Source organism: Terrapene carolina, unplaced genomic scaffold (assembly GCF_002925995.2).
Source record: "Terrapene carolina triunguis isolate 2854851 unplaced genomic scaffold, T_m_triunguis-2.0 Scaffold233, whole genome shotgun sequence".
In the NCBI taxonomy this organism is placed as follows: Eukaryota; Metazoa; Chordata; order Testudines; family Emydidae; genus Terrapene; species Terrapene triunguis.
The window spans coordinates 914,508-929,248 of record NW_020664584.1 but is presented as its reverse complement, the minus strand read 5'-3'; the positions used below and the strand labels follow the sequence as shown (position 1 = coordinate 929,248).

Genomic DNA, 14,741 nt, shown 5'->3' with positions numbered 1-14,741 from the left:
AACCTGCGGACACGGCAGGTAAACAAACTGGCCCGGCCCACCAGGGGCTTTCCCTGAACAAGCGATGGACCAGCTTTGAGAACCACTGTCCTAGATCATATTTTCTGTATCGCTCTTCTGCATGATTTATTTATTTTTAAAAGACCCTTATTCCCTTGGTCTGTCTCCTGTTTTCCCTTCACGCACAGGCAAGCTGTGACCTTGCCATGACCATGCCTCCCTTGTGAGATGCCATTGCCACAGAAATCTCTTGGCCGCCCAAGGACTCTGTTTTGTGTTCCTGTTGTGCCTTCAGCCTGAGGGTCTCCAAGCACTTTGCGCAGCTTAATGTTTGAAGTAAAGAAATACTATCATCACTTCCCAGATGGGGAGGAAAAACTGAGGGGAAGTGACTTTACCCACGGTCTCCCAGTGTCTGAGTCAGAAAGAAAACTCTCGTCTCCCGACACCTAGTTCTTTAGCTATTGATGAGGGTCCCGATCCTGCAAATGTTTACATGTATGCTCCACTTTACTACCATCAGTAGCTCCATTGAAATCAGTGGAGTTATTCATGATAGTAAAGGTTAATAATGTGTAAGTGTGTGTGGTTGTTTGTTTTTGTTTTTTGTTTTGTTTTTGTAGAAAAACAAAAATGCTCCCTCTATCTAGAGGTTGGAAGTGAGCAGACAACCTCAGCTTTTTCAGAAACAAAGGAGTTTATTTTGAAAACAGGATCTAATAATAAAGACCAGAAGCAGAACTCATTCCATTAGAAGGAAGGATTTTCCATTTAAGATGCAGGTAGCTCCCTAAAGCAAAGACCCATACACCCACACCTATCTAATCCCACTTTGCAGAAATCATAAGTGGAGATGAGGTTCCTCAACTGGAACACTGGCTCAGAACCTCCTTGGCTCTGTATAGGTGTGTTGTGTATTGAAGACAGTGCTGGAATTGCAAGCTGTCACTTTAAGAGAAGTGAGATGGACAGGGTTCCTGATCCTGCTTGCAGGCGAGGGAGCTCTGTAGCAAAGCATGTGACTGCAAAGGTGCAGTGGTTTGGCATCAGTCTGTTTTAAAGCAAGGGGCACCGAGTTGTGCATCGCTACCTTGAGGGAGCAGCCCGTCTTCTCTGTTTGGGTTCTTGTGCGTTATTTCTGAATTCTAAGACATAAAGTAGTGTTACATTGCAACCTTCCAGCCAGAGTATTTTGTTTTTATCGAATTTCTCTGTCTGACATGACCATAACAATCTAGACTTGAACTTGTTGGCTCACACCCTTCTTTAAGCTTCTGTCAGAGAGAAGTTTGCTCAGAGAAGATCATTCTGGGCTTCCAACCTGGCCCCATGCATTTTGCAGGATCCCTTGCTACTTCCTCCTGCACTGCTTCATCTAACCTGCTCTCAGATTTCTGCACCACACGTATCTCTGCCATCTTCTCTGGCCCTTGCTCAACTGCTCAGCTTATTAAGAACCGCCCCCTCCCCCAAATGATCTAGTCTAAATACTTCCTTCTGTAGCTTCAGGACATTGCTATGTATCCTGCCATCTTCGGAGACCACAAATAATTCCCATCCTTCATTTATATAGCTATTTAGAAGGTATTTATAGACTGTGATCTTGAGTTGAAAGAGGGTTTTTATATATACAAGGAGCTCAGCCACTAACTGCCTAAAATGCTCAGAATCAGAACTCTGTGTGTATTACATAAGACTATAAGAACGACCATGCTGGGTCAGACCAAAGGTCCATCTAGCCCAGTATCCTGTCTTCCGACAGTGGCCGATGCCAGGTGCCCCAGAGGGAATAAACAGAACAGGTAATCATCAAGTGATCCATTCCTTGTCGCCCATTCCCAGCTTCTGGCAAACAGAGACTAGGGACACCATCCCTGCCCATCCTGGATAATAGCCATTGATGGACCTATCCTTCATGAATTTATCTAGTTCTTTTTTGAATCCTGTTATAGTCTTGGTCTTCACAACATCCTCTGGCAAGGAGTTCCACAGATTGACTGTGCATTGTGTGAAAAAATACTTCCTTTTGTTTGTTTTAAACCTGCTGCCTATTAATTTCATTTGGTGACCCCAGGTTCTTGTGCTATGAGAAGGATTAAATAATTCTTCACACCAGTCATGATTTTATAGACTTCAATCATATCCCCCCTTAGTTGTCTCTTTTCCAAGCTGAAAAGTCCGTCTTCTTATTCTCCCCTCATATGGCAGCCGTTCCATACCCCTAATCATTTTTGTGGCCCTTTTCTGAACCTTGTCCAATTCCAATATATCTTTTTTTTTTTGAGATGGGGTGACCACATCTGCATGCAGTATGTGTGTTAATGCTCAACTGTTGCGTCCTATGGGCTACTTATGGGTAGTAGGGTCTCTCCCACAATCTTTAGGAATTTTTAAAATCCCATCTTTCCAGTGATGATCCAGCAGTTGTGTCTGAACTTCTGATGCAGTTATTACTTGTGTAAGTTGATCAGACTCCTCTCCTCCTGCCCATAGGTGCTGGAACGAAAAGCGCTGACGGTGCTGCCACACCCCCTGGCTTAAAGTGGTTTCCATCATGTGCAGGGTTTACAGTTTGGTTCAATGGCTCTCAGCACCCCTACTATACAAATTGTTCCAGCCCCCCTGCTCCTGCCTGTCCCCTAATAGGGACATAGAATGGAGCGTTTGTACGTAACAGTCTCCTGCTGGATGCTATTACTGTATCACCCTCTGCTGTGTCCCATGTAACGTTCTTGTCGGACGCCATGCTGCTTTGCGATGTGGGATGACTGTCGTCATATGAAGTGCTAGTGATGCCTCTGTGGTCTTGTGAGCCCTGCTTTCAGAATGCCTCTCTGAAACTGGGATAATTCTGCAAGCTATGGGACAGGCAGGACCCTTCGCTGCTGTTCAGGCGAGCTTTGCGGGAGCGGAAAGTCAAAGGAGGATTATGGAAAAGGCTTATTTTGGAAGCCAATGGTGGTAGCACATCTCGAATGGCTCTAGGATTTTAGAGAGCCACCTCCCCAGCCTTGGCATGATCTGCAGACCTGTGCCTGTCTGATGCCCTGTGAGCAATGGGTGCTGGCTATTGTACCTGCCCCCAAAGGAAATGGTGAACCTCTGGCCATCAGCTGACCATTCTGAATCTGCTCCCGCTGTCCAGTTTTCCCACAGAGTAATGCACAAACATGCTGGGACCCACAGGCCTGCTGCAGGGTGTGGGTGTGAGGAGATGTGCTAGGGAAAGTGGGTCCACAAGGGAGTTGGTGTCTGAACACTTCACCTATTGAGTGGGGGTGGGCCGAGGGGAGCAGCAGAGTTCAGAGCTGTCTAATGTTGGAGCCTAGGACTTGTTTTTTCCCTTAGCTGAGCGAGGGCAGATGGTCTTCGGATCCTCTACCTGAAGCCCTGATTGCTTGTAGGCCTTAAATTTCCCATAGAGTTCCTGGAGTGCCTAGTCCTATTATTGCCCGGGCCAAATTTGAACTCTGGTAAGTACGTTCAGCATAGTTGAAGTGCCTGCTGCAGTGTGAAATTAGATCTTCTATAACATTCTTCTGTGTTTGCTGATGCATCATCCCACCTAGAGATGGCTGCTTGGCAGTTTTGGGTGGAGAATGATCCCCATGTACTACAGAGGGATCTGAACACTCCTGGACTCTGGACCAGATCTTTGTAGCTAGTCTCTGTCTAATTGGTTACTCGTGAAAGGCGCGTGCTCTGCATTATTCATTGTACTGTAATGCTGTTGAGTTTGCCTCTCTTTGGTACTTGGACTATCGCTTACCAAGTGCATTGGGTCTGTTTCACTAGCTAATACAGGGAAGTGGGAGACTGTGCCTGAATATAATGAAGTAGAGCCCATCCCCGGGCAGTAGTGATGCGAGGTTTGCCAGCTGAGCAGTGGTTGGTTGGCCAGCACACAAGGGGTCTGGAGGCTACAGTCCAGACCCTAATGGGCAGACGTTCATGTCACCCAGACCACAGGGATCAGCTTAACCCCACTGTCTTCTCCTCCAGTTTTGGACCATGGGGAGCAGCAAGAGCAAACCCAAAGACCCCAGCCAGAGGAGACGCAGCCTGGAATCTGCTGAGAACGCCCACCATGGTGGCTACCCTTCCTCTCAAACGCCCAGCAAGACGCCTGTCCCCGACGCCCATCGGACCCCCAACCGCCCCTTTGGGAGCATGGCTGCTGAGCCGAAGCTCTTCGGAGGCTTCAATACGTCCGACACAGTCATGTCCCCGCAGCGCTCGGGGGCTTTAGCTGGTCAGTATGACATCAGCTCTGACCTGTCAGAGGGGGAGGGGCATCTGGAGGTTCTGGAGGAGGAAGGATGTTAGAAGGGAGCCAAGTGCTCGATGAGGAAGAATCGTGAGCCTTAGGCTGGGGGGGGCCGTATGGCAGGTGGGTGCCATTTTTGCCAGATGTGAGGAAGGCTGCAGTGGAGAATCCAGACTTGCAAATGCCATGAGGAAAGCAGAGGCTGTGCCGAGCCTGGCTCATGGCTAATTGCCATGGAGGGGCAAATGCTTCCTGGAGCAGGAGGGTGGCTAACAGAATGAGTTTGGGTCTGTTTCAGGTGGAGTCACCACCTTTGTGGCCCTCTACGACTATGAGTCACGGACGGAAACAGACCTTTCCTTCAAGAAAGGGGAGCGCCTCCAAATTGTCAACAACACGTAAGTGTGTCTGCCTGCTCGCTGGGCTGGGGACCCCTCTGCTGCTTGGGCTGGCGTCTCCCTTGGAGGGGTTTCGACCCTTGCTGCTCAGGGGAGCCCCGCTGGTAACGTTCTTGCCTCAAAACTGCTCTTCTCCCTCTTGCTTCTCCTCTTTCTTCCATGTTTAACCCCCGGCTGGTCACGTCTGTTGCCTGGTGTTTGCACGTGGTTCCTCTGGGATCCTTCCCAAAGCCCGGTGGTGCGGCTGCCTGCCTGAGGAGGGCTGGGCTGTGCCTCCTGTGCTAGCAAAGAGCCCCTGAGCTAGACCCAGGGGATTTATTAAGAGCACCACAAGGTGCCAGCCAGGGAGCTTGGGGGCCATGTAGCAGCCCGTGCAGCACTAGGTGGTGATGGGCAGCTAGTGAGATCCTCCAACTTGCCCCATTCAAACAGCCTCCCTTCTTACCTCGCTAGCCCTCCGCCCCAGGACTGGGGAGGGCTGGGTATGGTTCCCTGCAGCGCTGCCCAGAGCGCTGGCCAAAGGGGTCTTGCTAGAGAGGCTCCAGTCCCAACCTTCAAGGAGGCAGTGAAAGGAAACTGACCTACTCTAAGGAGCATACCTGTGACTGGAGTCATGTGGTGTTTCTCCTCTACTTTGTGAAATAATGGTGCCCCCAGGTCTCAGTCCCCAGCGTCCTGCCCACCCCTTGAGCACTGGATGTGATGTGTATCTAGGGGCAGAGGCAGTGAATGCACCTCAGATGGTTTGACAGGCATCCTACACTCCCATGGAAGTGGGTAACAAACACCTGCTAGCCCTGCAAGAGGATCCACTGGGAAGATTGTGAAGCCCTCTGTGTCTTGATGTGACGCCCTGCAGGGTGGGGGGTTTAGGTGCCAAGGGAACTGCATTAACCCAGGCAGCCTGCGCTGCAGGAGTTGGGCAGCAGAATGAGGCATTTGGGAAATCCTGGGGGTTACTGAGTTAGTCCCGCTCTCTTCCTAGAGTTGGGTCCTGCATCTGGCCTGCTCTCCCCACTGCTCGGGCGGGGTTGGTGGTATGGAGCTAGAGGCAGTCTGTGCTCTGGGAAGGTCCCGGAGGGGAACAGCAAAGGGAGGTGAGCAGCGAGCATGCACAGGGCCCACTGATAGAATGCAAGTGGCGTCTTCCCTTAGAACAATCACTAAAGTCACCACAATCCCCTCGAAGCAAGATGCACAGAGGTTAAGTGACGTGCCCAGGGCCACAGAGAGAGCTGGCGTCTGACTCGGGAGTCCCTGGCTCCCAGTTCTGTGCTCGGACCACTTCACAGTTCCCCTCCATAAGCTGTGAAGCAGCCCTCTGCTGCTGACGCTGTGGAGAGGGATTGTTGGTTGTTTCTCTGGCTGCTCGAAGCATCTGAGGTGTCTGTGGCAGGTGCTTTCTGGGGTGAGCTAGACCTAGAGGCTCTTATTGGAAGTTGCATTGTCCGGATCAGCTTTAGTTTGCCCTAGTGTTGGGGCCAGGCCTCTTCCTAATAGGCCTCCTAGGGTGAGCCAGAACTGGCTTCCACCCTCCCTGCCCTACCACCACCACTCGCCAAAACAAACTACCATTGGGAGGTATTGTCCTGTTACTCATGGTGCCCCTTGGCTGCCAAATCTCTCCTCTGCCTAGTGGCATCAACTTCCCCAGTCTTTAAATAAATCACACCTCTCAGGGGGTTTATTATGCTTTCCTGCCTCTTTTGCTGACAGCCTCACTCGAGGCGACAGGATCTCAAATCCCTTTTGATTGCCTTGTGAGATCTCTCCACGCACACTTTTCCCAGTCACTGTCCAGCCATGCCAGCGCCTGTGCGGTACCTCTAATCTAAGCCCTGTCTCTTTCTCTCCTGCACAACATGCTTTCATTTAGGAGAAAAGTGGATGTCAGGTGTGTATCTGTTTTTACTTTTTTGTTTAAAGCCAACTTCCTTCCCGGGTGAGCTAAAGGGCAGCTGGGGAGGGGGTTGTTTCGTGGTCCATTTATGGTCCCCGGTCACAGTTTGCATTTGGGCCCCTTTGTTTTGTTTTGTTTTTCCCCCCAGTGGAGCTTTTATAGGTTCATTTTCTAACTACTAAATAGCCCTGCCTAGATCCATGTGCCCATACTGCAGTAGTGTGAATTCAGTCCCCTCCTCTCATCCAGGTCTGGCACCTTCTTCCCTCATCCCTTCCCAACAAAGCACTTCTTACCTGTTTGTTTTCTCTCCCCCTTTTTTGTTTCTCCCATTCATCCAAACCACCAGCAATGGGGGATGCAGGCAGGACCGAGTGGGGACTGCTTTCACCCCGCCTCTCTGAAATTCCTGGCGCTGCACCCCTTGATCACTTCAGCTGCCCTGGTGGCATTCTTGCCAGCTCGTTGCATGCAGTTGGAAGTAGGATGGTGCAAAGGGCTGCTGCTGTAGGAGAGGTGTTGAATTTGTTCTTCGTTGGAACCAAGTGTGGGCTTTTTAATAAGTGTGCATGCACAGACAAGCCTATCAATAGGTACATTTCAGAGCTCTTAAAGTGCACTGGCCGAATAACCATGCTTCAAGGAATGTGCATTCTCTGCTGGCAAAGGCTGTGCTGTGGGAGACGCATCAGTCTGGGTTCTTACACTTTCCCGTGCCACTTTCTTAAAACTAAGGAAACTTAAAATGTGAAGGGAACACTTAAAGATTGCAACATCGAGCACTGGCAGGTCCAATAACTCCCTGACTGTGAGGTTTCTCCTGCTATGTTACTTGTGTAGTGTTACCCAAATGGAATTTTTCAGTTCCCAACTCCTATGTGTTTTTGGTTATTAACTCAAGCCATAAAATCTCTCTAATGTGCGAAGTGGCTGAGTTCAATGTTGCAGAAGAAACCTTAACTTTGGGAGTGTCCTGACCCCTTTTTGAACGTTTGACTTTTGGAATCTTAATTTTGTACTAACACTAGCTTTGGTTTCTAATGAGTACTCCTAAAAGGAGGAATCTGCCTGTTGGGGATTCTGGATTGTGCAAATATCTGGGGGAGGTTCCCCCTGCTCCCATGCACAAAAGGCACCTCTGCTTTCCATCTGACTGACATTTGCTCACTATCCCAAAGTATGTGTGTCTCCTTTGTACATGCTGCAGGAACTCTGAGAACAAAATGGCTATCTCTGCAGGGTGGGTAAAGTTCTTGGAACTTTTAAGGTGCAGTGCGCAGGAGAAAAGACATCAGTTTCAAACTACATACCCCACAGTATCCAGTGTAACCGCATTGCTGTGACCTTCACTTTATCAGAGTTAAAAAACATCTTTAGAAAGCAGCTTCACGCAGTGCTGTTAGGGGAGTGACTAACCTATACATGTTGAATGATTGAAAAAAAAAAAACGTAATCTTCTGCCTAACACACTGAGATGTGCAGACATTCCTGGGATAACCACCCATCTTGTCAAGCATTCTCGCTGACCTAGCAGTAGAGCTGGCATTCTAGCCACATGTTCTGAATGCAGTTAGCCCGAAACCTAGTCATTTTGTTTTCCTTTTGCAAAGTATCATTAGAAAAATATGTGGCAGATGGAAAATCCTGCCTGGCGATACATCCAGGCCCTTTGTTATTGGAACTAGAGTCATGTAACCTCTCGTGAAATGTGTCTGGTTGCGTGGGTTACAAACTCCCACCCACGCCTGGTTTTGAGTCAATCTGGGTTGGTTTATGGGTTTGCTCCGAAACCACACAGAGCTCGGTGTCTTCAGCAGTTTTCTTCTGGAGTCGCTGACCTTGTTTCGACTCAGTTAAACTTGAGAAGATCCATATGCTTGGAGTGAGAGAGGACTATTGCGTGGACCCCTGTGGAATGAAACAGCCAAGTGTCTCCCATCCTTGGGTTAAAGAGGAGAGACTCAGGTGCCTAGCCAGGAGGGGACTACACCTTTGCAAAGCTGGGAAGGTAGTAAGTGGCAAGGCCTTTCCTCTGCCCCTGAGCTTTGGTAGCCTATAGCCGTAGCTCGTATAAAAGGTGTGTGGGCCTGCCAAAGTCACTGTGGAATAGCACAGCAAGTTTGCAACGAGAGCTGCCCCGCTCCATTTACCCCCCCCTTAATGAGAGGCTAATGTCAGGGCTGACTGGACCATTTTAAATGCTCATGATATGCACTGTAGAGATGGCCCCCAAATAATGCCCCCCCATATGAATAATTGGATCGCCCAAACTTGATGCGGTTAGAAATCCGCCCCTGCTTCAGAACTGCCAGAATAATTTGTGTTCTCGTAGCACCTAGGAGCCCTGTCCATGGACCTGTTGTGCTAGGTGCTGTACAAACACAGAACAAACAGAGATCCTGCCCCAAGGAGCTTCCAATCGAACAGTGAGCTGAACCAAACCCACCGATCAGGATCGCCAGCACCTCACAGTTCAGCTGCAGGACTCTGAGACCCAGTTCCCATTCTGTACTACGGCTATAACTGATGGCCTGGTCATCCTCGACCTGGTTACAATGCAGCTTAAATTAGCAGGCCAAGATTTCCAAAAGTGGCTCGGGCGTTTGGCTGCCTCCGTTCTGGGGAAGACGTTTGTTGAGGTTTCAGAGGGTGGGAGCTCAGCACTTTCTGAAAAGTCACGCCTCTGATGTGCCTCAGACATTGAGGCCTTCATGAGGAGAAGTCACTTCTGGGAATCTTGGCTGCAGCATAACCAAGGCATAACCTGGGACAGGGGCCCGGTTAAGGACTTGATACAGCTAGAATCACTTGAAATCACTGTCTCCATGCCTGCCTTCCCCCTTTGTCCCAGGATGGGTCGCCCCCAACACGTTCAGCAAAGCTGGACTTTCCTGTCACATTGGCCAGGCTGGAAAGCTTGAGGTTTACCCTGCTCATTCGGTAGAGCTGGTTAAAAATTTCTCTGATGGAACAGTTCTCCATTGGAAAATGCTGAGTCGATGAAATCGAATCACTCTTCCGAAATGTGTTGGTTTTTGTTAGTTTCCCTGTCAAAAAATACTATCTAAATATTTTATTTAGACTTAATCATTTTTACTCAAACTGTCATATCGCTGAAACAATAAAAACAATGTTTCAACCTTTATCAAAATGAAACATTTGGGGATATTTTTGTTTCATGGAGAGGAAAAAATCAGATGTGGGGGTGGGTTTTTTTGTCCCGACGTGGGCTGAAACCAAATTTTGAAATCTCAGAATTTCCCATCAGTTTCACTTTTCAGCCAGCTCTTGTTCATCCTCGTTGCCCAGTCTCTGTCCCCCCCTGTAATGGATTCAGTACAGCACCGACCCGTGGCTGGCACATCAGCTTAGCATGGGGGGGAGTGTGGAATCCCTTGAGCTATTCCCCACGCCTTTCCATGGAGAGGGATCTCTCTTCAGAGTGGCCCACTGGCAGCATACCTACCTACTTAGGGAACAGTTTGGTAGGATGCCAGCATCTGCCAACGTCCTGGGTGTTGCAGTGCAGACCGGATCCCGATCATGTGTGTGTAAGCAGTTTGGCCAGGCCTCCCGGCTCTCTTTTTAAATTAATGGAGATATCCTATCTCCTAGAACTGGAAGGGACCTTGAAAGGTCATCGAGTCCAGCCCCCTGCCTTCACTAGCAGGACCAAGTACTGATTTTGCCCCAGATCCTTAAGTGACCCTCTCAAGGATTGAACTCACAACCCTGGGTTTAGCAGGCCAATGCTCAAACCACTGATATCCCTCCCCCCCTCCTCTTTAGTAAGAGCTCCCAGAGTGCATTGCCCCCTGGATTGCTCTACATGCATCTCCTCTGGCAGTGTAGCCTCTGCTGAGGCAGGATGGCATAGTTGACATGAGTTTCCCAGAATGCACTGTTGCTATCTATCTTAGCTACTTATTTGGCCCCCATTCCTGTGTTATCTAAGCACCTCACAACCTTCAATGTATGTGTATGTCACACCCCTGAGAGACAGGGCAGTGCTATTTTGCAGGTGGGCAAGTCACTTTCTCTCCGTGCTCCAAGATCTTATTGGGCAGCATGGTAGATGCAAACATGGTCATATTATTAGAAAAAGCTGCTGTGTGGACAGTTTCACTGGGTCAAGTGACTGTCACAAACATGTTAAACACCACTGCACTGGCCTTGTAAATAGATGTGCTTGCTAATGGGGCAGTATTGGTGCACCTGCAGATGCACCATATTTCACCATTATACAGAGTGAAAACATCTGCAAAATGGGTCATGAGATGGCCTGAGCCACCAAAGGGTGAGGGGTCTGGATCCAGGTTTTGGGTTAGCCCATTGTGCAGGGAGGGACTAGCAGTGGATCTGAATTTCACTAGAGCTTAAGGCGGAGAGTTCAGATCTGGAAGATGTGTGATTGGGTTTCTTTTGTTAGCTCAGACCATCTCTTAAAATATGCCTTCAAAAAAACCTCAAGTTATCCATTCATTTGAAACATTGTTCTGAAAATATGAATCCTCTGGTAAAGTCTCTCAAGATCCTTATCAGGAATCTGCAGAGTTCTTGTAGATTTGTTTATCCTGCAGTCACAGTAAATTAGACACATGCTCATCCTTCCTCCCTCCCATCTGACTCCGATAGAACAGTCTCCGTAATATGTGACTGCCATCTCCCATAGAACAAAACTTCCCCAGTCTTCTGGCATTCCTTTCTGCTTGTGACCCACTTACAAGAATCCCCCGAGACACCCCAGTGAAAATCTGGGAACTGGTGCGACGAAGTCGTTGCCCTGGATTTGTTTTCTCACTTCACCAGTCTGCTCATCACAGATCGCTGCTAATGGAAATGACGGCCGTACTTTATTGTGACAAGATGGTGGGCTTGACTATCCCGTTATCCATCGCATAGCCCTAGATGTGTTTAGACGCTACAGTGATGAATCAGCATAATCTAGATTGGCTCATCTCAAATTCCAGCCTTGTTACTTGCCCCAAGTACAATTTTACACTTTTGTGGGCATATACATTGGCTCCATCCTCCTGGTGTAGGTGAGCAAGTAGACTTGTTAAAATAGATTTTAACAACTTGTACATCTAGTCACTAAGCATGTGTGCACAGTAGCAGTAATTGTATGTGTAAATGGCTATGCATAATCCCATGGGCAAACGATGCACTTTTGTCCATGCAGTTAGGAATATTTGAGCTTTGTGTCTGGATTGGAAAATTTTCCTGCCCATTTCCACAGGCTGCCGTGCCATCTGATCAGTGTATGTGCTGTGTTAGGGGTACATACACTCGTTCCTTTCAAAGTGCAGGGAGGTGGTCTTTTTGGGGAGTTTGTGCTGTCATCGTAGTCTATGAAACAGCTTGGTGGAGTCTGAGACACCTCTGTTCTGAGGAAACGTGTTCTCAAATCCACACGGAGAGTTTGTCTACCCAGCAGCCGAGGCCTCACTTGTGAAATTCTGCAAGATAAAGACATTCCAAACCACCTTGGCATTCAGGGAGTGCTTTCAGGGTTAGTCATTTAGAGAGAGAGAGAGGAGCACGCACCGCATGGAGCAGGAGCCACTGCTGTGTGCCTCTTGCTTGCTTCACATAAAGCTTATGGACCACATCTCACCAGGGCTGCAGCCAGCAACTTGTGCGCGACCACATGAATAGCTGAGCTCCTAGACAGTTTCTTCAAGTGACTCCTGGGATAACACAGCAGTAGCTCTGAGCTCCCCATGCAGCCCAGTACTGAAGCATGGCTCCATAGGCACCGACTTTTACTTTCCCCAGGGGTGCTCTGGCCCCTCCCATGAGGCTCCACCCCTGCCCTCACTCTGCCTTTTCCCGCCCCCCAGGCCCCGGCTTGCTGTTCTTCACCCTTCCCCAAGCTGCCAATCTTGCACCAAACAGCTGTGGCTGGTGGGTGCTGAGTACCCGCTATTTTTTTCTGTGGGTTCTCCAGCCACGGAGCACCCACAAAGTCGGCACCTATATGACTGGATCCATTTCTGCTGGGAGAGCCCCTCGCCCAATCACGTAAGCTCCTCATACAGGATCAGTGATAGGGAGAGATTATATGAAACCTGACGCCAGTCATGACCATCCTGTTCCCAGTGAATTCAAAAGGAGTTTTGCCACCAAAGTAAATGGCAGTGCCAATCAAGCCCTGTTAAGTGACGTTCATGCCTCAATCATTTATTTTTCACGCTCTGTCCCTCCCCTTTTTTCCTCTCTTCCTTCTTGTTGCTTTTATGTGATTTGCATTTAACAAACAAGTCTCCTTTGTTTGGCCGTCTTTTCTAGCACGCTTTTTTTAATTATCACAGTCATTTTGCTTTTTTCTTTTCTTTTCTTTTTCTTTTCCTTCTCTGCTTCCCTGTTCTTTCTGCTCTCTGGGATTTCCAATGCGTCACACTTCAGCCAGACTTGGTTCAAATTCAGATGGCTCCAAAGGTATTTTCAATGGGTATCTGATGTGCCCTTTTTAAGTAAGGAGTTTCCTTATTTAAAAGGCTATCGCCTGTGCTGTGTGTATGTGAGAGTGATCGCACAGTGACTGTGGCCATCGCATGCCTTATGGGACCACCGTGGTATCCTCACTGGAATCTCTGGTCAAATGGCATTTCTGAGTTAACGTCGGGTGCCCTGATACCGGAGCAATTTGACCCTTGTTGCCAATGTATTTCCTAGAGCATTTGGTTTGCTGGTGCCATGGGCTGTCATGTGGTCAGTGGTTAAACCCCGCCCCCGTGTTGATGGGAATTGCAGGTGCTTGGCACCTCAGGCTCAGCCCTCTGTGAGCAAAGTTCCGTTATTAGTTCCCCTGCCAGCTTGGCTATTGCCCCCAGCGGTTCTAATGGTCCCTTGGAGATGGTACTTCAAGGTGAATTTCTAGTGACTGCTGTAGTTGATGGTAAAAATAATATTGAGAGCAAAGTGTGATGCTTTCTGTGGCCTAACAAATTCCGCTGCTCATCTGTAATGTAGGGTTGCCAGTTTTGGTTGGACGTATTCCTGGAGATTTCATCACACGACAATCTTTAATTAAAGATTAATCTTTAATTCCTGGAGACTCCAGGACAATCCTGGAACCTTGGCAACCCTAGTAATGACTGCAGGGAACATGGGAAGGTGGGCATACAGTAGGGCTCACAGCACCCAGACCCCAACCTGAACTAACTCGCCCTGAACCTTCAAGAGCTTCTCCCTTGCCCTGTTGACTCTAAATCGGGTTTCAGTCCAATCTGACTGTAGCTTTGGGTCTCTGAACATCTCCTGGTTCAGTAAAGCTGTGGGCACCCAACAGTGACCTAAGCAAAACAATCCAGAAGATCTAGCTTGGAAATAACCCCGATTCCAGTGAGCTCCCTGAAAGGGCCAGGGTTGCCTGTTTGCAATACCTCCAGCCCAGGGAGTCCACTCTTGGTTGCCAGCTGCTTGGGGATGACTTCACTGCTCAAGAAGTTCCTCTTTTTGAATGTCTGTCTCTCTTTATTTCTCTTCCAGGGAAGGAGACTGGTGGCTGGCTCACTCCCTCACGACAGGACAAACGGGCTACATCCCCAGTAACTATGTCGCACCCTCAGACTCCATCCAGGCTGAAGAGTAATTGAAATCTTTTTAGACGGTTTAAAAGAACAATGCAAACAGCCTGCCAAGTATATTTTTTTCAGACATTTTTTGTAGCCTCCTAAAGGCTTTTGTGCGCTTTCTGAGCTTGCCACTCTGTTAAATGTTTTGTTGTTTTTCTCGGGCATGCTCAAAGCCAAATGTTAAGACTAGATATGTTTTTGTGCCATATACAGTGAAATCCGTCTTGAGCAACTGCCCAGGGGTGGCCTGTGTAGTAGATGTGGCCCTAAAGGATCTGATTTTTTTTTTTTTTTCAGACCAAATAGGCATTTAATTGCATAGGCAAGATGTTGACTAATTTACATATGCAAATTAGGGGCAGCATGCCAATAGTCACACTTGCACCTGCAGTGGCCCTATTTGTGTATGCAATCACACTACTGGTCTGTGCAAACTAGGCATGTGCAATTGGCTGCACCACTAATTTTAATGTAAATCTACCCTGACAGGTTGCACGCACCATGCTGGAAGGCTTGACAGGGCTAACCCCAAATCACACAGACTCCCATCTGAACACTGCTGCAGGCGCTCTTGCAGCTTCCACTACGCTGTGAAA

At 48.6% G+C, this 14,741-nt stretch overlaps 1 protein-coding gene across 2 annotated transcripts in view; it reads left to right on the top strand.

Annotated features, from left to right (window-relative positions):
• The window catches only part of SRC (SRC proto-oncogene, non-receptor tyrosine kinase), a 70,932-nt gene that overhangs the window by 38,088 nt on the left and 18,103 nt on the right, over positions 1-14,741 (top strand). For both annotated transcript variants that reach the window (XM_026656752.2, XM_026656753.2), the window contains exons 3-5: positions 4,003-4,252; positions 4,566-4,665; positions 14,060-14,158. In XM_026656752.2, the coding sequence (XP_026512537.1) occupies positions 4,012-4,252; positions 4,566-4,665; positions 14,060-14,158 (440 nt within the window). In that variant the 5' untranslated portion in view covers positions 4,003-4,011. The remainder of the gene's footprint in view (positions 1-4,002; positions 4,253-4,565; positions 4,666-14,059; positions 14,159-14,741) is intronic.